General features: G+C 42.7%; 1 protein-coding gene across 11 annotated transcripts in view; it reads right to left on the bottom strand.

Annotated features, from left to right (window-relative positions):
- auts2a (activator of transcription and developmental regulator AUTS2 a) overlaps positions 1-24,746 on the bottom strand; it is a 400,420-nt gene that overhangs the window by 231,911 nt on the left and 143,763 nt on the right. The window contains exon 1 of one of the 11 annotated variants that reach the window (XM_032533781.1): positions 705-1,162. The exons of the other annotated variants lie outside the window; for them this stretch is intronic. Coding sequence (XP_032389672.1) covers positions 705-752 — 48 coding nt within the window. The 5' untranslated portion in view covers positions 753-1,162. Of the gene's footprint in view, positions 1-704; positions 1,163-24,746 lie in introns of those variants that run through there. 11 annotated transcript variants of the gene reach the window in all.

The raw sequence follows: 24,746 nt of genomic DNA, 5'->3' as shown, positions 1-24,746 counted from the left end.
CACACACACACACACACACACTCAAGGATCTACTTTATAACAGACAGTCATGCCCTCATCATACATTAAAGTTTCTACAGCAGGTTTCTATAGAAACTGTTTCACTTTAAATGTTCTTCTTTTTACACTACATTTGTTTGTCTTGAGATAACTCTTGTTATGAATTGATACTATAAATAAAATTGAATTAAATAAAATTGGATTATATTTGAATGAGATGCATTTCATTTAACATGCTATTAAGGCATAAAGCAAAAGACGTTTTTATTAAATGCTGCACACACCAGACCTTTGATATAATGCATGCTATAGGTAAGATAAGTCTTAACTATTTGTAAGAAAACTAAATCAGGGATGTTCTTGAGACTAAAGAAGCTCCCTCACACTTTAGGAACTAGAGTACTTAATTCAAAAATCTGCACCTCTTTAAAACAACAGTGGAAAGGTTTTTGCAAAGGCTTAAACTACCTTCTCAAGGATAAGCTCTCACTTAACTGAAATACTTTTTACCACAGGCCTACAAAGTCCCACTGTGAATTTAAAACAGCCACTAGGTGAAGATAAAACATGTCTGGAAAGAGTATTCATATACAGCTCAATAATTCAACATGGACAATCAATTTTATATGTTTAGATATTTGTCAGGACACTGAGTAGAGGAATCGGTCTTGAAGAAAAAAAAAAAAATCAATCTATGTACTTACCTTTTCGTTGTATTTGAACTTGACATAAAACCAACTCGACTTGATCATCCTTCTGTCTTGTGTTCCTGACTGATTCAGCGTGCCGAGATCTGCGTCTCCCCCCAAGACCGAAGACTGATGTTGATCGTGCAGCGCGGTGACACCCAATTGTTTCTGCTACTTAATCCTGCTGGGCTGTGTGCTTGTTCTTTCTCACTCCGTCTCTGACTGCAAGCCTCTAAGCCTGCTATGGTTTCTTTCCCTCCGTCACCTCCGTGGTGTGGTGGGCGCTGTGTGTGTGTGAGTGTGTGTGTGTGTGTGTGTGTGTGTGTGTGTGTGTGTGTGGCGTGGTGGGCTTGGAAGGCTGACAGAAGAGCTCCTCAGATGGACTTCAGCTGGGTTCAGCAGTGGTGGCAGATGCGTGCGGAGGAGAGTGTCAGTAAACTCTGAAGACTGAAGCACCAGCCTCCTTTCCCTCTCTCCTTCTTCCAACTTTCTATCTCACTATCCATCCTACATGCTCCATCTCGCTCTCTCGCTTGCTCCTTTTTTTAAAGTTCCCTTTTTTAGCCCTGTGCTCACTCAATGTCTCCCCCCAGTGCTTCCTATTGCCCTCTTTTATGTACCGATAAGCTCTTTCATTCTGACCTCGTTTAACCCCCTTCTGTATCTATTTCACTCTTGCGTTTCTCTGCTCTCTGTAAAGTAACACTGTTTGCTTTATTATTTCTACAGACAGCAGCCCCTGATGTTGGTCTGACCCCGAAGGAACAGCGTTCCCACGAGCCAAATAAACTGACGGCTGAACAAATGTGCCCAGAAAATGCTCTGTCAAATGCAGTTAAGTCGAGATCAGCCTGGGTACAGCTCAACTCTGCATGATAGCTTCAAACATTTACAAGTATTGCAAAAAGGATTATTGTTACTTTGTTATATGGTATGCCCATTTCCTAAAATGCCAACCATTGGCTCACTTCCCTGAAATTCAACTTTTAAAGATCTGATCTCGAATTTCAACCAATGTGGTGCATTCTTGGTTTTCTTACAATGCAATTCATTTCAAATATTAAATATTTGTAAGAAAAAAAACAAAAAACTTGAAATTCAATTCCAGACGTTACTAGTGTTTTCTAAGAGCATGTTTTCTACTCTTTCCACTCTACATAGACTACCTTTTTCCTTAAAGCAAATAAACCTGCATTGATTGGGGCAGTGCATCAAGCTAGAAAAGCAACAGTTTTATATTACCAGCGTAATCGAGTTGATACTGTGAACCTGTTGGCAAACAGTGGCTACACATCAAGCACATAGAGCAACTTTGTCTGCCTGGTGCGGAGCAGGTCGTATCCAGTGAATTTGTCTGGTAGTGTGTCACTAGTCTGGAAGACAACAGAAGTCCACCCCCAGTATAACTGCCTGACATCTGGCACGCGAGGCCCTCACCTTCCGCTCTCTGTTTGATGCCGTTCTCAAACTCTGTTTGCTTCGGGAAACAAGAAAATTTGAGCTAGCAAGCTAAACTCTGAAAACTGCATGATTTGAAGAATATTTGGATCATGCAACAAGGCAGGCCTGCTTGGTTCTTTTGGGGAAACTTGTAAAGATTTAACAGAGGTGTTGGGACTGATTGGGGGGATTGCTGAAGATGAAGTACACACGGTGATACACAGCTAAGAGCAAATGAGGTTTAACCATGTATCAGCTGATTTAAATCAATGACATTACTGCATTGTGTTAACAGTTAACTTCATTTAATACTGTATGAGGCATGGCAGGGTGAAAATGTTCCAACAAGACAAGTTCTTTCCCGAGACTATTTAGCAGAGCCTGCAACGCTGCGTCTGGAATTTAGAGACGACCAAGACAATTGTGATTGGTTTAAAGAAATACAAACAAGCCAAGGTCTTTTTCTCTTATCCCAGAATGCATCTGTGGTGTAGCCAGACCTTACTCCACAGCGCTGTGGTCTGGCAATGCGAGACTAGTTGTTCACTGAAAACCGCAGCAACAGTCATCTGTCACATAAAATAACTGTCGGTGCTTCAGCTTGCTGTGCTTTAAAAATACTAAAGAAATAACATATCCCTGACAAGGAAAGCCAAAAAGACAGCCAGCCCACAAACACATTAGAATTAAAGCAAGAATTTACTGAAGACAGAAAAGCTCCCATTGTCTCTCAGTGTCATTTTGGCCTGATAAGATCAGTCCAGTATCAGAGATTATATAACACGCTGTAGTACTGGCATTATGTTTTGAAAGCAGCCTGTTCTAGGATTACAGGTGCAGGCTTTCAGCAGGGGGCAGCAAACTGACACTGAACTGAACTGGACCTTTAAAAAGCCTTGGCCTACTGTAAAGGCTTCAGGACTAAAAAGGCCAGAGCCAGAGCAGAGACAGAGCCACCCAACCACTGTTTACATTCTGCCACTCCCCTCGGCGCACAGGGTCCACATCCCATACACACAACACCGCTGTGTATATAATCATGTCACCTTTGACTATTGCCTGAGATGTCTGCCAGCTAGATCGGGCTCCTGTATCCCACAGGATTTTGCCAAATTTGGCAGCCCCGGAGTTACACTAAAGCAACCCTTTATCACGGGGCAGCAGTGGGTCAGAAACAAAAGCAATCAGACTCAGCAGTGTCAATAGCTGTGTTAGCATCCATAAAAATAGCCTCCCATGGCCAGACCTTTGCACCCAACACTTTGTGCCAGTGCAGAACAAATGGCTGGCAGAACCCATTTTTATAACAGGGAAAGCAAACATTTTTGTTTGACTGCATCTCTTACACAAGTCATGCTTATAAAAGTGGGACTTAACCAACGGATTGGTATCTATCTATCTGTCTCTTATGTACAATATATACATAAGAGACAGGTGTTGTAAAAATGGAGAAATCCCTGCCATAAATCTATGTAAGATAAGGCTTCCTGTGATGTTAGCTGACTACTGTTAAAAGGTCATTGATATATCTATTTAATTGGAGAATCTGTAACATGAAAATGTCTTTCTCTGGTAGTATTCCCTCGAGCAGACTAATAAAATATTCCTGACAAGAAGACAATTAAAACGTAAGCTACTGCAAAGGCCGTGTGTGCCCCTATATCAAAGCCAAACGCGGCCGTGTAGAACATTGTTACCAAAATCTGAAACAAGTTTTATCCAAACAAGAAAGTTAAAGTAACAAAATAACCATGAAAACTAAAGATGAATATATGAGGAGGTTACCTTGTCAAAGTTACAGATTTGTCTATTGGAAAAAGGACAGTATTTGGCAGAATGACAACCAACCCGTGTGTTGCCCTACATGGCTTTGGTTTTTAAATGTGTTGGTTGGCAAAGTTAGCAGGTCAGTGCCAACAGGTAGCGTTATGCATGAACGCGTTGAACAGAATCAAACAGGAACGGTAGCATCCTTCGATCTCGCAACAGTGTGTCTTGCAGCACCCGAGGATTTACAGCACCCGGCATGACGGTGTTACTGTACGCCCAAGACTGTTTCCTGGGGGACATGCGTTTCCCCCTACACAGATATCTGAACCAAACCCTAACCACAGAGGGGGGGGGCTACGGGAAACTATTCTACCGGGGGAAACGGACCAGGCCGGACGTCAGCCACATCGGCACCAAATTTAAAAACAACATATCTAGTCCCTGAAGAAGCTTCTGACCACTCTCTGAGGAGCTTAATTACAAAAATTAAGAAATCCATGTAAATACATTTTTGGGGAATGTGAACTTCGTTAAAGTGCCCATATTATGAAAATTACATTATGGGGTATTGTTTTATGTCTCTGCTGCTTCCACACACATACAAACTTGGAAAAATCAACCATCCATGGTGTTTTGAGTGAGATCCGGTTTCTGAATGTCCTCTGTCTTCAGTCTCCAGGTGAGCTGTCCAACATCTGCACTGCTTTCTACATCACTAGAGACGACGTGGCTAACCGTAGCATGCTAGCTCGTTCTCAATGGCTAAACACTGCTCCAACAGCCACTAGTTGACCAGAATCTCCAAAAGAACTACTTCCTGTCCCTGTTCTACTTCCTGTCCCTGTTGTGCAGGTATTCCACAAGTGGCCCTGGTCTAGAAGAAGTCTCCCAGCTAATCCTGCCTTGGACTGACCAAAGCTGGAGAAAGAGTTATCTAGCTGATGGATCTTACTGAGCTACTGAGCATGTGCAGCTCCCAACAAATATAGGATAGAAGGAAGATGTCTCACTCTGGAGCTAAAACAAGTGAGATGTCTCACTCTGGAGCTAAAACAGAAAAATAACAAATAACAAAAATATGTTTTTCTTTTAAATGAAACCATGTCAACCTATTCTGGGACAACCTTAAAATACAATTATGAACCTGAAAATGAGCAGAATAGACATAGACATAGGGTTCTTTTTATTAATCCTTTTGGGATGAAACCTGCAAGAAAATTGAAATTTCCAGCAGCAGTTACAGTATAGAGAGAAAAAAAGAGAAAGACAGTATACATATAACAGTAATAATAATAACAGTAGTAATAATAATAATAATAAGAAGAAGAAGAAGAAGAAGAAGAAGGGCACTTTAAAAAATGTAAATAATGAACTATGCCTTTAACTAGTTCATTTTAATTTGTGTAAACTCAACTTTAAACTAGCTCTTGTTAAATGTAAACTTGCACAACACTAACAACGAGGGAGGTGACATGTATTACTATGTATTAATGAATTAATACATAATTACCACTGCATTTGCTGTCAATGGCCAAGTGAGGGAAACTACTAACAGTTTATACATTGACATTATTTAGTCCTCTGTTTCTAACTTCTTCTAGCTTTTTTGGAATTGACACATACTGTTGTGAAGGAGAGAAGAGAGAGAGGAGCCTTATTTTCAGCCCACCAGATGAACATGATGAACTGACTATTTTTGTCTTCCCTACCCAGGCATCTTTAGCCCTTCTCTTTACCTCTTAGCATCCTTTCACTGTGGATTCTCTTTTCGGAGGCCAGCAGTAAAGTCTTGTCAGGAAAGCTTATCTTCAGCGGTTGGTCTAATCAATAGAAAAAGAAAACCAAACAACAGGTTTGCCAGACTTGGGGTTGCTAGGGGCCGGGTAGGTGTTTTGGTATGTGGGCTGCTTTATATCATTTGCTCCACTCCTGTTTTCTTCCTCTCACTCTTCTTCTCTCTCTCGTCTTCTCACTTTCCACTCTCCTCATGTCACCCACGGGGAGTCTGTAGTGCTGTAATGCTAAGTGACAGCCTGCCTGCCTGCTCACTTCCCACACACTTGCCTACGCTTGGCCAAGTCCCTTATGGCCATCGCTGTGCCTGGATAACAGAGCTCGGAGTAGCCAAAATCCAAAAAGCTGAAACAAGAAGCTAAGGGTATATTTCCACAGCTTGTTGTGTATTTAGACACAACAAGGCTGAAAAGATGAAGTCCTTGCTCTGGTGATAATGTGTTAAGGACTATAATGTACACTTGCTGGAGATTATGGGGTTATCTTGAGATCCTTTTGGATCTCTAGTTAAACAATTAAACATAGCGTGCAAAAGATCATATCAAAACAATTAACTTCAGGGGCAGCAGAGTGGAACAACAGGAGGTTAGGGAGCATTGTTTCTGCATGGCTTTATCAGCAGGCAGGAGGGGCCAAGGAGGAAGAAATGGGTTTTCATGCTCGATTTTTGGGACAACTATTTAACACAACGATATGTCTCAAAGGGTTGTGTGGTTTGATGATATGTTTTCTTTTGATTTCCCCATTGTTGAATCACTTCATCCCACAGGGCCAAACAGGGAAGCAGCTTTAGAAGCCTACAGAGGCCCTGGAGCTGCCTGCCTGCACGTTTCTCCTGGGGATTAACACACAAATGTGTGTGTGTGTGTGTGTGTGTGTGTGTGTGTGTGTGTGTGTGTGTGTGTGTGTGTGTGTGTCTGTGTGTGTCTGTGTGTGTCTGTGTGTGTCTGTGTGTGTCTGTGTGTGTGTGTGTTTTGTTCGGACATGTCTGTGTCTTTGTACTTGACAGTGGTGGCAGTAAATGCTCATCTAAGTGTGTCATGTAGGCATGTGAAACAGAACATTTCTGTTTGGCTGTCTGGGTTCTAGTGAGCATTAGACTGACTCATCTCCCCCTCTACCCCAGCTACAGCAGCCCAGATGTTCAACCCCCCAGGGCTACAAAGCCTTAGCCCTGCTCCAATTTGGCATTAAACCTGCTGGCACCAAAAAGGAGAAAACAGCAAGCCCTCCTGCAAAAACGTCCTATCCACTTCCTTAAATGCTATCAGAGGTTGCTTTAATCTTTAGGCTCCTGAGGGCTAACACAGCTCTATACTGTCAAACGCAACACGGGCGTCTAACAAAATCAAATGTAAGGTTAGAGAAGAGACAAAAGTGTTTTGGTCTGCACTGTAATACGGATGCACGCAACGAGAGGCAGTGGCCCGACATGGCACGACACAGTGCATGTTTCCTCTCTTCCTGTCTGCGGGCTGTATTGGCCAGCAACACAAAAGGCCATTTCCTACTCTCCACACGCACAGATATTAGAGTTGAAGCTGACTCTATCTGATGGCCAGATAATACAGGCCCGAGTCCCATCTAGGCCACAGCCAGGAAATCACGTTAGCCTCCTCATCCTGCTAACATTAGAGATTATAGCACCAGGCAGCACAAATGACTACTGCTGTAAAGCAGTGAGTCTACTTTACAAGTGTTATATCCACGTGTACAGTATGTATTATATTAAGGTTCATGAGGTGCATTACTATCCCAAGTTTCCTCTTTGGGAGGGCTGCCAGATGACTGGCAGAAGATGAAATGTACAGCCGCGTAGTAGTCGAGTCACCAACTGTCGAGTCCGAGTCGAGTTTCGAGTCCCCAGTGTTGGAGTCCAAGTCACCAAAGAAGATTCTGAGTCAAGTCCGAGTTGGGGGGGGTTAGTGACAGTTAGTCATGACAGTTATGGAAACATGGAGAGAGGGGCGAGCTTGCTCAGTTTTGTTTGAAATTAACTTGAACCGTCATAAGAAGTGACCATGCAGGAACTCATAATGCACCTTTAAAGAGCTGATATACTGTACTAATAAAAGAGGGTCTACATTAAACTAAAATGACACTACTAAACAACTTTTAGCATTGGATGTCAATTCCGTGTAGGCAAACTTCACAACTCGGAGCTCATCTCTCTGCATTTTCCAAATAGGAACATGTAGTAGGGAGCCCGTGAATCATGCACTACAGTTGCATATATCAATATTAATTCCTTTGTTAAGAGAGTAGTGAAAGTAAGAATGAAGAGTTAAGTGAGTGAAGTCACTGAGTGGGTCAAGCAAGGAGAGCGAGCGGTAGCGGTGTCCGACTGAGAAGCGCATGTGTGGCTGTGAGCAAAAAGTGATCCAAGGACGAAGTAAAGTGAGTTAACAGTTAACAATAAACAAAAAGCTTCTCAAGACATGGGGACTTCCTCTTTTGTTAAAGGTAAAGGGTGTTGCCCCCAAAAGAACATCAGCCCTGGATGGAACGACTCCCCAGCTGCTTCCTGGCCGGAATCTTAGAACAAATATTTATAACCTATTTAGTCAGAAACTTCATCCAACATCTGAGTCCTTTATAATGAATGCTCAAGTCCCACATTATATATCCTCGAGTCCAAGTCATCAGTCTGCAAGTCCAAGTTAAGTCACAAGTCCAGAGAATAAAGTCTTGATCTGGACTCGAGTCCAGAGAATAGAGAATTGAGTCAATACTTCATCACTGATGTACAGTCAATGTTTTTTACGTGTGTAGTGTGATTTAATAAGAATTTAAAGATGAAATACTCCACTTTATGGTTTACCAAGGGGAATAATTTATTATGTGTATATACTAGTAATTTAATGCCTCTCAAATGCCAGCTGCAAATCCAAGAAAGGTGGTTTCATACATGGTGATTGCATTTAACAGTGTTAATGTCATTTTTCTTAGTAACTGTGGCCCAAATTATTTTTATTATTATTATTATTATTATTATTATTATTAGTAGTAGTATAATTAGTTCAAAATGTGCTCACTATAATCAACAGGCCATTGACCCCTGCCAGGCCAGAAACATCTCATTTATAATACCAAGAACAACACCAAATTCCATACAGTGCTTTCCCTATAAATGCATTCATTCTGTCCATGAACGAGCCAAGTCTTATCTGTGGTTATTTTCTTTCAGTGGTGTGCGGGGGATCTAATGTATGCCCATGTAAAGAGTGGTTCATGTGGACTTGAAACTGTAGCAGTGGGGTTGGGTACCGTTTGGGGTTTTTCCAATCCCGGTGCCTGAATCGACATTAAATAACGGCTTGTATATTGCTAAGTACTTATGGTCAAATTTAAATGATTTATTTAAAATGTAATAACATCAATCAATTGCTGTTAAACGACCAAAAGAAGAACCATTAGATGGAGGAGGGTTACTTTACAACAACAATGAATGCACCATGAGCTTGCAAGGTGCAAATGAACACACCATTATCCATCCATCGAGCAGCAGAGAGCAGCACAGACGTTAAAGTGGCACCGAGAGCAGTCTGCGTTGTCAGTCGGTCTGGTAGATACTGGTCGTTTGCGAACCAGTGCCAATGTTTGGTACCCAACCCTATGTGGCGGGAGCACGCCCCCCTACCCCTAGTCAGTAGGATCCCTCTCCCTTAGGGGCCATGGAAATCTGCACAACATTTCATGGCAATCCATCCAATTGTTGTTGAGGTATGACAGGAAGTGGACCAAATGGCCAACAGACTGCAGAGAACAAAGGCAGACGCCAGAGATCACAGAGTGGATGATTTATAACTGTTAATGAAAAGCTCCCCTCAGCCAGCCAAAGGAACATCATGGTCCCATAAGGACACTGCCGGTGCACTGTCATACTTTGAAGCATGTTGCTCACTGCTTTACATAGTAAGGAGCTTGTAAGACGTTTTGTATAAACTAAAATCGCTATAAGAGCTAAGTGCCAGGATGTAGTGTGTTTACATGAAACCATGACCTTGTAAAAGCCTAGAGAGATAACTACAGGTGGATACCAGCATGCAAAAACAAACTGTGTGCTCACACACATACACACACACACACACACACACACACACACACACACACACACAGAGTCTGTCTGAGTGCAGAGCCAGGATTTCATTTGGAACTCATTTCCAAACAAGTCAGTGGGCGATTTGACAGGGTCTGGTTGAGACGGTAAAAACTAGGCACCAGAGAAAAATACCAAGAGAAACAGGAGGGGAAATGAGGCCATGTTCCAATGACTTTCAGATGTATGAGCCAATGCCAGCTCCATGATGTTTCAGTTCACCTCCACCCTGCCTGAACGCCTTCGCACGAATTCACCCCCTCCTCTCAGACCCAGCTGTCCCAGCATCGGTTGGTAGACAGCTCAGATGAGAGCAGGAAACAGAGATAAACACAGATTAATTGCTCACAGACAAGCAAGACTTAGAATAGGGCGAGTGGGTGGAGCGGGGAGGGTTTGGGAGTTGTAAGGTAAAAGTTCAAAAACAGGATGGCTAGAAGTGGGGTAGGACCTGGATTGCTGCTGGGTTGGCTGATCCTAGCCAGGGCCCTGAAATCTTCTACATGTGCACCCTGGACGGCAACATTTCCGAATAAGGGGAGTTTGAAAGGAGGAAAAAATGAGATGAAAATCTCAGAGTGAGTCAAGAGAAAATAAGTGAGGGAACCTGCTGGCAGCCAGAGAGAGAAAGTCGTTTAATCACATCCATAGAACAAGATAAGAAAGTAGCTCTACAACGGACTGTTAGAAGAGTCGTGAATGCCATAAAAAGACAATGAATTGGTGGGAGAAAACAATATTTTATCATCAGAACACTTACATTACATTTTAAGCAGATTCTTCATTGGTTTTGTTACGTATTGATCAGTTAAGAAGGTTAACTATCTGATATGAAGAAACACATGTTAGTTGCATCTTTGAAAGACTCTCTGGGTGTGTGTGGTGTGTGTGTGTGTGTGTGTGTGTGTGTGTGTGTTGTGTGTGTGTGTGGTGTGTGTGTGTGTGTTGTGTGTTAGGGCTGCACAATTAATTGGATTTTAATCATGATTTTTACCTCCCACATCAAATTTGCGTGATCAAGCGATTTTTTTTGAAATGCGTCATTTCATAGAACGCTCCGGGTTTATCAAAGCCCATCATACCCGCGCCGTAAACCCGTCTGCTCATGAGCCAGTCAGAGTAGTTCCCTGCACCGCGCAGTAACGGGACAATAAATCCACAACAGATGCAGTCGGTTATACGTCCCCCTCAAGGTTTACCAGTTTACCAGTAAACGCACGAATGGAAAACTAGCACCGACTAGCACTGCTCACTGCTGTTGTCTGAATAACACAGACGGGACAAAATGTTGCGTTTACTGGTAAACTGGAAACCTTGAGGGGGACGTATAAACGAATGCATCTGTTGTGGATTTATTTGTCCGTTACTGCGCGGTGCAGGGAACTACTCTGACTGGCTCATGAGCAGACGGGTTACGGAGCGGTAGATGGGCTTTGATAAACCCGGAGCGTTCTATGAAATGACGCATTTCAAAAAAATCGCTTGATCAAGCAAATTTGATTGTGGGAGGTAAAAATCATGATAAAATCCAATTAATTGTGCAGCCCTAACACACAACACACACCACACACACACACACACCACACACAACACCCCACACACACACACACACACACACACACAACACACCATAGAGAGTCTTTCAAAGATGCAACTAACATGTGTTTCATATCAGATAGTTAACCTTCTTAACTGATCAATACGTAACAAAACCAATGAAGAATCTGCTTAAAATGTAATGTAAGTGTTCTGATGATAAAATATGTTTTCTCCCACCAATTCATGTCTTTTTATGGCATTCACGACTTTCTAACAGTCCGTTGTAGAGTACTTTCTTATCTTGTTCTATGGATGTGATTAAACGACTTTCTTCTCTGGCTGCCAGCAGGTTCCCTCACTTATTTTCTCTTGACTCACTCTGAGATTTTCATCTCATTTTTTCCTCCTTTCAAAACTCCCCTTATTCGGAAATGTTGCCGTCCAGGGTGCACAGTAGAAGATTTCAGGGCCTGGCTAGGATCAGCCAACCCAGCAGCAATCCAGGTCCTACCCCACTTTAGCCCTCCTGTTTGAACTTTTACCTACAACTCCCAAACCCTCCCCGCTCCACCCACTCGCCTATTCTAAGTCTGCTTGTCTGTGAGCAATTAATCTGTGTTTATCTCTGTTTCTGTCTCATCTGAGCTGTCTACCAACCGATGCTGGGACAGCTGGGTCTGAGAGGAGGGGTGAATTCGTGCGAAGGCGTTCAGGCAGGGTGGAGGTGAACTGAAACATCATGGGAGTGCATTGGCCATACATCTGAAAGTCATGGAACATGGCCCATTTCCCCTCCTGTTTCTCTTGTGTATTTCTCTCTGGTGCCTAGTTTTTACCGTCCCAACCAGAACCGTCCAAATCGCCCAGACTTGTTTGGAAATGAGTTCCAAATGAAATCCTGGCTCTGCACTCAGACAGACTCTGTGTGTGTGTGGGTTGTGTGTGTTGTGTGTGTGTGTGTGTGTGTGTGTGTGGTATGTGTGTGAGCACACAGTTTGTTTTTGCCTGCTGGTATCCACCTGTAGGTATCTCTCTAGGCTTTTACAAGGTCATGGTTTCAGTAAACACACTACATCCTGGCACTTAGCTCTTATAGCGATTTGTTTATACAAAACGTCTTACAAGCTCCTTACTATTGTAAGCAGTGAGCAACATGCTTCAAAGTATGACAGTGCACCGGCAGGTGCCTTATGGGACATGATGTTCCTTTGGCTGGCTGAGGGGAGCTTTTCATAACAGTTATAAATCATCCACTCTGTGATCTCTGGCGTCTGCCTTGTGTTCTCTGCAGTCGTTGGCCATTTGGTCACTTCCTGTCATACTCAACAACAATTGGATGGATTGCCATGAAATGTTGTGCAGATTTCCATGGCCCCTAAGGGAGAGGGATCCTACTGACTAGGGGTAGGGGGGCGTGCTCCCGCCAATAGGGTTGGGTACCAAACATTGGCACTGGTTCGCAAACGACCAGTATCTACCAGACCGACTGACAACGCAGACTGCTCTCGGTGCCACTTTAACGTCGTGTGCTCTCTGCTGCTCGATGGATGGATAATGGTGTGTTCATTTGCACCTTGCAAGCTCATGGTGCATTCATTGTTGTTGTAAAGTAACCCTCCTCCATCTAATGGTTCTCTTTTGGTCGTTTAACAGCAATTGATTGATTATTACATTTTAAATAAATCATTTAAATTGACCATAAGTACTTAGCAATATACAAGCCGTTATTTAATGTCGATTCAGGCACGGGATTGGAAAAACCCCAAACGGTACCCAACCCACTGCTACAGTTTCAAGTCCACATGAACCACTCTTTACATGGGCATACAAGATCCCGCACACCACTGAAAGAAAATAACCACAGATAAGACTTGGCTCGTTCATGGACAGAATGAATGCATTTATAGGGAAAGCACTGTATGGAATTTGGTGTTGTTCTTGGTATTATAAATGAGATGTTTCTGGCCTGGCAGGGGTCAATGGCCTGTTGATTATAGTGAGCACATTTTGAACTATATACTATATAATAATAATAATAATAAATATAATAATAATATAAAAAAATTTGGGCCACAGTTACTAAGAAAAAAAGACATTAACACTGTTAATGCAATCCCATGTATGAAACCACCTTTCTGGATTTGCAGCTGGCATTTGAGAGGCACTTAAATTACTAGTATATACACATAATAAATTATCCCCTTGGTAAACCATAAAGTGGAGTATTTCATCTTTAAATTCTTATTAAATCACACTACACACGTAAAAAACATTGACTGTTCATCAGTGATGAAGTATTGACTCAATTCTCTATTCTTGGACTCGAGTCCAGATCAAGACTTTATTCTCTGGACTGTGACTACTTGGACTTGCAGACTGATGACTTGGACTCGAGGATATATAATGTGGGACTTGAGCATTCATTATAAAGGACTCAGATGTTGGATGAAGTTTTGACTAAATAGGTTATAAATATTTGTTCTAAGATTCCGGCCAGGAAGCAGCTGGGGAGTCGTTCCATCCAGGGTGATGTTCTTTGGGGGCAACACCCTTTACCTTAACAAAAGAGGAAGTCCCCATGTCTTGAGAGCTTTTGTTTATTGTTAACTGTTAACTCACTTTACTTCGTCCTTGGATCACTTTTTGCTCACAGCCACACATGCGCTTCTCAGTCGGACACCGCTACCGCTCGCTCTCCTTGCTTGACCCACTCAGTGACTTCACTCACTTAACTCTTCATTCTTACTTTCACTACTCTCTTAACAAAGGAAATATATTGATATATGCAACTGTAGTGACGATTCACGGGCTCCCTTACATGTTCCTATTTGGAAAATGAGAGAGATGAGCTCCGAGTTGTGAAGTTTGCCTACACGGAATTGACATCCAATGCTAAGTTGTTTAGTAGTGTCATTTTAGTTTATGTGACCCTCTTTTATAGTACAGTATATCCGCTCTTAAAGGTGCATTATGAGTTCCTGCATGGTCACTCTTATGACGGTTCAAGTTAATTTCAAACAAAACTGAGCAAGCTCGCCCCTCTCTCCATGTTTCCATAACTGTCAGACTAACTGTCACTAACCCCCCCAAATCGGATTGACTAGAATCTTCTTGGTGACTTGGACTCCAACACTGGGGACTCGAAACTCGACTCGGACTCGCAGTTGGTGACTCGACTACTACGCGGCTGTACAATTCATCTTCTGCCAGTCATCTGGCAGCCCTCCCAAAGAGGAAACTTGGGATAGTAATGCACCTTGAACTTAATATAATACCTACTGTACACGTGGATATAAACACTTGTAAAGTAGACTCACTGCTTTACAGCAGTAGTCATTTGTGCTGCCTGGTGCTATAATCTCTAATGTTAGCAGGATGGGAGGCTAACGTGATTTCCTGGCTGTGGCCTAGATGGGACTCGGGCCTGTATTATCTGGCCATAGATAGAGTCAGCTTCAACTCTAATATCTGTGCGTGTGAGAGTAGGAAATGGCCTTTTGTGTTGCTGGCCAATACAGCCCGCAGACAGGAAGAGAGAAAAATGCACTGTGTCGTGCCATGTCGGGGCCACTGCCTCTCGTTGCGGCATCCGTATTACAGTGCAGACCAAAACACTTTTGTCTTTCTCTAACCTTACATTTGATTTTGTTAGACGCCCGTGTTGCGTTTGACAGTATAGAGCTGTGTTAGCCCTCAGGAGCCAAAGATTAAAGCAACCTCTGATAGCATTTAAGGAAGTGGATAGGACGTTTTTGCAGGAGGGCTTGCTGTTTTCTCTTTTTGGTGCCAGCAGGTTTTGCCAAATTGGAGCAGGGTAAGGCTTTGTAGCCCTGGGGGGTTGAACATCTGGGCTCTGTGTAGCTGGGGTAGAGGGGGAGATGAGTCAGTTAATGCTCAACGAACCCAGACAGCCAAACAGAAATGTTCTGTTTCACATGCCTACATGACACACTTAGATGAGCATTTACTGCCACCACTGTCAGTACAAAGACACAGACATGTCCGAACAAAACACACACACACCCAGACACACACAGACACACACAGACACACACAGACCACACAAGACACACACCACACACACACACACACACACACACACACACACACACACAACACACAACACACACTGTGTGTAATCCCCAGGAGAAACGTGCAGGCAGGCAGCTCCAGGGCCTTGTAGGCTTCTAAAGCTGCTTCCCTGTTTGGCCCTGTGGGATGAAGTGATTCAACAATGGGAAATCAAAAGAAAACCTATCATCAAACCACACACACCCTTTGAGACATATCGTTGTGTTAAATAGTTGTCCCAAAAATCGAGCATGAAAACCCATTTCTTCCTCCTTGGCCCCTCCTGCCTGCTGATAAAGCCATGCAGAAACAATGCTCCCTAACCTCCTGTTGTTCCACTCTGCTGCCCCTGAAGTTAATTGTTTTGATATGATCTTTTGCACGCTATGTTTAATTGTTTAACTAGAGATACACAGGATCTCAAGATACCCCATAATCTCCAGCAAGTGTACATTATAGTCCTAACACATATCACCAGAGCAAGGACTTCATCCTTTCAGCCTTGTTGTGTCTAAAAACACAACAAGCTGTGGAATATACCCTAGCTTCTTGTTTCAGCTTTTTGGATTTTGGCTACTCCGAGCTCTGTTACCAGGCACAGCGATGGCCATAAGGGACTTGGCCAAGCGTAGGCAAGTGTGTGGGAAGTGAGCAGGCAGGCAGGCGTCTCATTAGCATTCAGCACTACAGACCTCCCGTGGGTGACAGAGGAGAGTGGAAAGTAGGAAGACGAGAGAGAGAAGAAGAGTGAGAGGAAGAAAACAGGAGTGGAGCAAATGATATAAAGCAGCCCACATACCAAAACACCTACCCGGCCCCTAGCAACCCCAAGTCTGGCAAACCTGTTGTTTGGTTTTCTTTTTCTATTGATTAGACCAACCGCTGAAGATAAGCTTTCCTGACAAGACTTTACTGCTGGCCTCGAAAAGAGAATCCACAGTGAAAGGATGCTAGAGGTAAGAGAAGGGCTAAAGATGCCTGGGTAGGGAAGACAAAATAGTCAGTTCATCATGTTCATCTGGTGGGCTGAAAATAAGGCTCCTCTCTCTCTTCTCTCCTCACAACCAGTATGTGTCAATTCCAAAAAAGTAGAAGAAGTTAGAAACAGAGGACTAAATAATGTCAATGTATAAACTGTTAGTAGTTTCCCCACTTGGCCATTGACAGCAAATGCAGTGGGTAATTATGTATTAATTCATTATACATAGTATACATGTCACCCCCTCGTTGTTAGTGTTGTGCAAGTTTACATTTAACAAGAGCTAGTTTAAATTGAGTTTACACAAATTAAAATGAAACTGTAAAGGCATAGTTCATTATTTACATTTTTTAAAGTGCCTTCTTCTTCTCTTCTTCTTCTTCTTATTATTATTATTTTATACTGTTATTATTATTACTGTATATGTATACTGTCTTTCTCTTTTTTCTCTCTATACTGTAACTGCTGCTGGAAATTTCAATTTTCTTGCAGGTTTATCCCAAAGGATTAATAAAAGAAACCTATGTCTATGTCTATTCTGCTCATTTTCAGGTTCATAATTGTATTTTAAGGTTGTCCCAGAATAGGTTGACATGGTTTCATTTAAAAGAAAAAATATTTTGTTATTTGTATTTTTCTGTTTTAGCTCCAGAGTGAGACATTCACTTGTTTAGCTCCGAGTGAGACATCTTCCTTCATCCTATATTTGTTGGGAGGCACATGCTCAGTAGATCAGTAAGATCCATCAGCTAGATAACCTTTCTCCAGCTTTGGTCAGTCCAAGGAGGATTAGCTGGGAGAATTCTTCTAGACCAGGGCCACTGTTGGAATACCTGCACAACAGGGACAGGAAGTAGAACAGGGACAGGAAGTAGTTCTTTTGGAGTTCTGGTCAACTAGTGGCTGTTGGAGCAGTGTTAGCCATTGAGAACGAGCTAGCATGCTACGGTTAGCCACGTGTCTCTGTAGATGTAGAAAGCAGTGCAGATGTTGGACAGCTCACCTGGAGACTGAAGACAGAGGACATTCAGAAACCGGATCTCACTCAAAACACATGGATGGTTGATTTTTCCAAGTTTGTATGTGTGTGGAAGCAGCAGAGACATAAAACAATACCCCATAATGTAATTTTCATAATAGGGCACTTTAACGAGTTCACATTCCCCAAAAATGTATTAATGGATTTCTTAATTTTGTAATTAAGCTCTCAGAGAGTGGTCAGAAGCTTCTTCAGGGACTAGATATGTTGTTTTTAAATTTGGTGCGATGTGGTGAAGTCGGCCTGGTCCGTTTCCCCGGTAGATAGTTTCCCGTAGCCCCCCCCTCTGGGTTAGGGTTTGGTTCAGATATCTGTGTAGGGGGAAACGCATGTCCCCCAGGAAACAGTCTTGGGCTACAGTAAACCGTCATGCGGGTGCTGTAAATCCTCGGGTGCTGCAAGACACACTGTTGCGAGATCGAAGGATGCTACCGTTCCTGTTTGATTCTGTTCAACGCGTTCAGCATAACGCTACCTGTTGGCACTGACTGCTAACTTGCCACCAACACATTTAAAAACCAAAGCCATGTAGGGCAAACACCGGGTTGGTTGTCATTCTGCCAAATACTGTCTTTCCAATAGACAATCTGTAACTTTGACAAGGTAACCTCCTCATATATTCATCTTTAGTTTTCATGGTTATTTTGTTACTTTAACTTCTTGTTTGGATAAAAACTTGTTTCAGATTTGGTAACAATGTTCTACCACGGCGCGGTTTGGCTTTGATATAGGGGCACACCCAGGCCTGCAGTAGCTTACGTTTTAATTGTCTTCTTGTCAGGAATATTTTATTAGTCTGCTCGAGGGAATACTACCAGAGAAAGACATTTTCATGTTACAGATTCTCCAATTAAATAGATATATCAATGACCTTTAACAGTAGTCAGCTAACATCACAGGAAGCCTTATCTTACATAGATTTATGGCAGGGATTTCTCCATTTTTACAACACCTGTCTCTATGTATATATTGTACATAAGAGCAGATAGATAGATACCAATCCGTTGGTTAAGCCCACTTTTATAAGCATGACTTGTGTAAGAGAGCAGTCAAACAAAAATGTTTGCTTTCCCGTTATAAAAAATGGGTTCTGCAGCCATTTGTTCTGCACTGGCACAAAGTGTTGGGTGCAAAGGTCTGGCATGGGAGGCTATTTTATGGATGCTAACACAAGCTATTGACACTGCTGAGTCTGATTGCTTTTGTTCTGACCCACTGCTGCCCCGTGATAAAGGGTTGCTTTAGGGTAACTCCGGGCTGCCAAATTGGCAAAATCCTGTGGGATACAGGAGCCCGATCTAGCTGGCAGACATCTCAGGCAATAGTCAAAGGTGAATGATTATATACACAGCGGTGTTGGTGTATGGGATGTGGACCCTGTGCGCCGAGGGGAGTGGCAGAATGTAAACAGGGGTTGGGGGGCTCTGTCTCTGCTCGGCTCTGGTTTAGTCCTGAAGCCTTTACAGAGGCCAAGGCTTTTAAAGGTCCAGTTCAGTTCAGTGTCAGTTTGCTGCCCCCTGTGAAAGCCTGCACCTGTAATCCTAGAACAGGCTGCTTTCAAAACATAATGCCAGTACTACAGGTGTTATTAATCTCTGATACTGGACGGATCTTATCAGGCCAAATGACACTGAGAGACAATGGGAGCTTTTCTGTCTTCATAAGTAAATCTTGCTATTTAATGTGTTGTGGGCTGGCTGTCTTTTTGGCTTTCCTTGTCAGGGATATGTTATTTCTTTAGTATTTTAAAGCACAGCAAGCTGAAGCAACGACAGTTATTTTATGTGACAGATGACTGTTGCTGCGGTTTCAGTGAACAACTAGTTCGCATTGCCAGACCACAGCGCTGTGGAGTAAGGTCTGGCTAACCACAGATGCATTCTGGGATAAGAAAAAGACCTTGGCTTGTTGTATTCTTTTAAACCAATCACAATTGTCTTGGTCGTCTCTAAATTCCAGACGCAGCGTTGCAGGCTCTGCTAAATAGTCTCGGGAAAGAACTTGTCTTGTTGGAACATTTTCACCCTGCCATGCTCATACAGTATTAAATGAAGTAACTGTTAACACAATGCAGTAGTCATGATTAAATCAGCTGATACATGGTTAAACCTCATTTGCTCTTAGCTGTGTATCACCGTGTGTACTTCATTCAGACAATCCCCCAATCAGTCCCAACACCTCTGTTAAATCTTTACAAGTTTCCCACAAGAACAAGCAGGCTGCTTGTTGGATGATCCAAATATTCTTCAAATCATGCAGTTTTCAGAGTTTAGCTTGCTAGCTCAAATTTTCTTGTTTCCCGAAGCAAACAGAGTTTGAGAACGGCATCAAACAGAGGAGGAAGGTGAGGGCCTCGCGTGCCGATGTCAGGCAGTTATAACTGGGGGTGGACTTCTGTTGTCTTCCGACTAGTGCACACTACCAGCACAATTCACTGGATACGACCTGCTCCGCACAGGCAGACAAAGTTGCTCTATGTGCTTGAGTGTAGGCTGTTTGCCAACAGGTTCACAGTATCAACTCGATTACGCTGGTAATATAACAATGTTGCTTTTCTAGCTTGATGCAATGCCCCAATCAATGCAGGTTTATTGCTTTAAGGAAAAAGGTGGTATGTAGAGTGGAAAGAGTAGAAAACATGCTCTTAGAAAACACTAGTAACGTCTGGAATTGAATTTCAAGTTTTTGTTTTTTTTTACAATATTTAATATTTGAAATGAATTGCATTGTAAGAAAACCAGAATGCACCACATTGGTTGAAATTCGAGATCAGATCTTTAAAAGTTGAATTTCAGGGAAGTGAGCCAATGGTGGCATTTTAGAAATGGGCATACCATATAACAAAGTAACAATAATCCTTTTTGCAATACTTGTAAATGTTGAAGCTATCATGCAGAGTTGAGCTGTACCCAGGCTGATCTCGACTAACTGCATTTGACAGAGCATTTTCTGGGCACATTTGTTCGAGTCAGTTTTTTGGCTCGTGGGAACGCTGTTCCTCGGGGTCAGACCAACATCAGGGGCTGCTGTCTGTAGAAATAATAAAGCAAACAGTGTTACTTTACAGAGAGCGAGAAACGCAAGAGTAAATAGATACAGAAGGGGGTTAAACGAGGTCAGAATGAAAGGCTTATCGGTACATAAAAGAGGGCAATAGGAAGCACTGGGGGGAGACATTGAGTGAGCACAGGGCTAAAAAAGGGAACTTTAAAAAAAGGAGCAAGCGAGAGAGCGAGATGGAGCATGTAGGATGGATAGTGAGATAGAAAGTTGGAAGAAGGAGAGAGGGAAAGGAGGCTGGTGCTTCAGTCTCAGAGTTTACGACACTCTCCTCCGCACGCATCTGCCACCAAGCTGAACCCAGCTGAAGTCCATCTGAGGAGCTCTTCTGTCAGCCTTCAGCCACCACGCCACCCACACACACACACAAAACAACCAACACACACCACACACTCACACCACACACCAGCGCCCACCACACACGGAGGTGACGGAGGAAAGAAACCATAGCAGGCTTAGAGGCTTGCAGTCAGAGACGGAGTGAGAAAGAACAAGCACACAGCCCAGCAGGATTAAGTAGCAGAAACAATTGGGTGTCACCGCGCTGCACGATACACATCAGTCTTCGGTTTGGGGGGAGACGCAGATCTCGGCACGCTGAATCAGTCAGGAACACAAGACAGAAGGATGATCAAGTCGAGTTGGTTTTTATTGTCAAGTTCAAATACAACGAAAAGTAAGTACTAGATTGATTTTTTTTTTTTCTTCAAGACCGTCCTCTACTCAGGTCCTGACAAATATCTAAACATATAAAATGATTGTCCATGTTGAATTATTGAGCTGTATATGAATACTCTTTCCAGACATGTTTTATCTTCACCTAGTGGCTGTTTTAAATTCACAGTGGGACTTGTAGCGTGGTTAAAAGTATTTCGTAAGTGAGAGCTTATCCTGAGAAGGTAGTTTAAGCCTTTGCAAAAAACCTTTCCACTGTTGTTTAAAGAGGTGCAGATTTTTGAATTAAGTACTCTAGTCCTAAAGTGTGAGGGACTTCTTTAGTCTCAGAAACATCCCTGATTTAGTTTTCTTCAAATAGTTAAGACTTATCTTCCTATAGCATGCATTATATCAAAGGTCTGGTGTGTGCGCATTATAAAAAAGTCCTTTTGCTTTATGCCTTAATAGCATGTTAAATGAAATGCATCTCATTCAAATATAATCAATTTATTTAATTCAATTTTATTTATAGTATCAATTCATAACAAGAGTTATCTCAAGACAAACAAATGTAGTGTAAAAAGAAGAACATTTAAAGTGAAACAGTTCTATAGAAACTGCGTGTAGAAACTTTAATGTATGATGAGGGCTGACTGTCTGTTAAAAGTAGATCCTTGAGTGTGTGTGTGGGGTGTGTGTGGTGTGTGTGGTCTGTGTCTGTGGTGTGTGTGTGGTGTTGTGTGTGTGTGTGTGTGGTGTCAGCAGTGAGCACTTTCCCCAAATGTTTGCAGCTAGTGTTCCGATTACCTGAGTCCGGTAGCCGCGGCCGGTCCGTCAGCCTCCAGTGACCATCTAGTCAGTCAGCTCCTGTTTAGCCTCGCCTCTCTTTGTGTCATGACAACGGTTTTGGTGGTGACCCCGTATGCTGATCAGTTTCCCCTTAGCATCAGGTGTCTGCACTGTGGGATCATAAAGCTATCTCATTACCTCAAACATGAAGAAGCAGGCCGCTATCAAATATAGAAGCAGCTACAAGTTGTTGTCGTTATGTATCGTGGATAAGTGAGAGGGTGCCAGTGGCCTCATGGGAGCATCTGTGGTGGCCCGAAGTACTCGTGATCTGGTGCCATTTTTACTTGAGTGTGGAGAGTGAGAAGATGGCTGCTCTTTTCTTCTTTTAGAACTAGATTTACCATTTAAACCATTGGTCTAAAAATATGGCTTCTAATATAAAACTATTATAGAAGATAAAACATCTTGATTTGAACACATATATACTGAATGCTCAACATTTCCTGCACCCCCCTCCCAAAAATTGATGAATTGAAACTAAAGAGTGGTTATTTTATTTCAGAAATCTTGGTAACTAAAGGAGCAAAGAAATAAGATATAACAGCTGATTTGTTACAAGCCTTGTTAAATCAGAAATATCTCGAATTTGCACTGACTTGATGAGAAGCTCCAACTGTATTTTTACAACAACAAAAATGTGAAATTCATCATCTGGTGCTGGATGTCTGGCTACACTCCTAAGTGGCCCGGCTTTCCTTATTTTTCTTTTTCTATTTCCTCCATGTCTGTGTTCCCAGTTAGAAGAAAGTGTACACAAGAACAGGATGTGTGGTGTCGGTGCTTATGGGGGTCTGGGGCCGTGTTGGGAGGAGAAGGGCATATGCAGCCGTCGGCTTTCCCCGCTCCCAGCGCTCTCGCCTCAGGAGCAGCCCGCCTCCTTCTGGTACACATGATTGACAGGCACTTGTCAACAGCATGCCAGGAGAAGTGACCTTAAACAAGTGCTGCCATTTTTGACGGTGTGTGGCTGTTTTTTCCTTTTGGCGCTCCCCCCCACCAAAGGGTGAGAAGGCCATGACGCATGGCTTCTGGTCAGAACGCTGGGTGATCATGTCTGCGGGTATGTGGGCTCATGTACTGCAGTGAGAGGGAGGTAGCGACTGGAGGTGGGGGTTACATTCCTCAGAGTGAAAGAGAACAGAACACTGAGTCCTGCTCTGTGTGTCTGCTCGCAGTTCTTTGTCCTCTAAGCCAGTGCCAGGACCCCCCAGTGGCTGCAGACCACAGAGGGCGAACAGCAACCTGACTCCACTGGACTAATTCAATTTAACACACACTGAGGCCTGTGACTCCTGTGTTAACTCTGGCCTTTCCTATGGCCAGATGGTGCTCATGGAGATTTACATTTTAGGAGATCTGACTGATGCCTTTACATCAGTAAAAGCAGCAAAGTATACTTGTACAAATAGAAAATGAGGGTTACATTCTCATTTTTTCATATTTCATAAGCTCCACAGGATAGTTGGTTACAAAGAGTTTAGGACTGCACAATATATCGTTTTAAATCGTCATTGGACGTCAACTTGCCCCTAAAGACATCACAGAACGCAGAACGCCGTACAATTTAGACTCCAATATCCTAAACATGGAGAAGGGACCCCGACTACACGCTGCTTGTTGTTTTCGGTAAGGCCACCAACAGGTTGCAAAGTAAGGTTAACCTTTAGCCCTGCTTGCATTACATGCTAACAAAACCCCTTTGGTTAATGTTAGGCAAAGTATTGTGGTGTTGGTTTTAAATGTTTAATAAACTCAATTCAACTGCAGCCTTTTTTGAATAAAAATCAGACCATGATATTTTCCTAATGTTAAGTGTTGCCAGCGTAATACATAAACCATACAGATTTTTTTTTTTTTTAAGATTTTTTTTGGTGCATTTTGAGACCTTTATTTCCACAGGACGATGAAGACATATAGGGGAGAGAGAGTTGGGGAAGACTTGAAGCAAAGAGTGACAGGTCGGAGTTTGAACGTGCAGCCGCTTGCGTGGAGAGTAGACCTCTGTGTGTGTGCTCCTGCTCTACCACTGAGCTAACCTGGCCACAACCATACAGAATTTTAATAATGCGGTAGTCACTACAAGAATATATATATATGTTGCAAAAACACTTGTTTGTGTCAGTGACAATTCACTTGATGTGTTCAGTTACAGCATTTGGGCATTGGAACAGAACATTATGTACATTTCCTCATAATGCTTAAAGAAATGCCGGTCTGGTAGGCGAAATATTTCCTTTATATAAATGTAATTTCGAGGGGAAATGTTCTTTTTTTGAAGATAGCTTGTGGCATTTAGGCCTTTTATTGTGGACAGACAGCTTCAGACTGAAGGGAAGGGGTGACAACTGCAGCAACGGGCCGCAGGTTGGATTGAACCCACCCCGCACCGCTGCGTTCCACGACCGGGCCTTGTGTATAGAGGCAGCTCTAGAAAAACCAGCTAATTAGCTTAGTCCTACGCTCGACTACTCCGACAATGTTGTTTCTTATGCAGCTTGGATTGCTTATGAGTAACCAATAAACTTACGCAGTCAAAAAGTAGATATTTTCCTAGTAGAGAAATTAGAAAGTAGCAGAATCTAATCTTAAAAATTGTCCTATTGCAATCCTTTGAATAATGTTTTTTTTTATTATTTGGGACTTCTTTCGCCACCAATCACACAAGGTAGTTACAGTTAGCAGACAGCCCTTTACCACAAACCTTATAGAACACATTACCAAAAACCCACACACAAACAACCAAGCGGAGTACGCCTT

Source organism: Etheostoma spectabile, chromosome 13, assembly GCF_008692095.1.
Source record: "Etheostoma spectabile isolate EspeVRDwgs_2016 chromosome 13, UIUC_Espe_1.0, whole genome shotgun sequence".
Classification (NCBI taxonomy): Eukaryota; Metazoa; Chordata; class Actinopteri; order Perciformes; family Percidae; genus Etheostoma; species Etheostoma spectabile.
The sequence above is the reverse complement of the archived record's forward strand: the minus strand, read 5'-3'. Positions and strand labels throughout refer to the sequence as shown.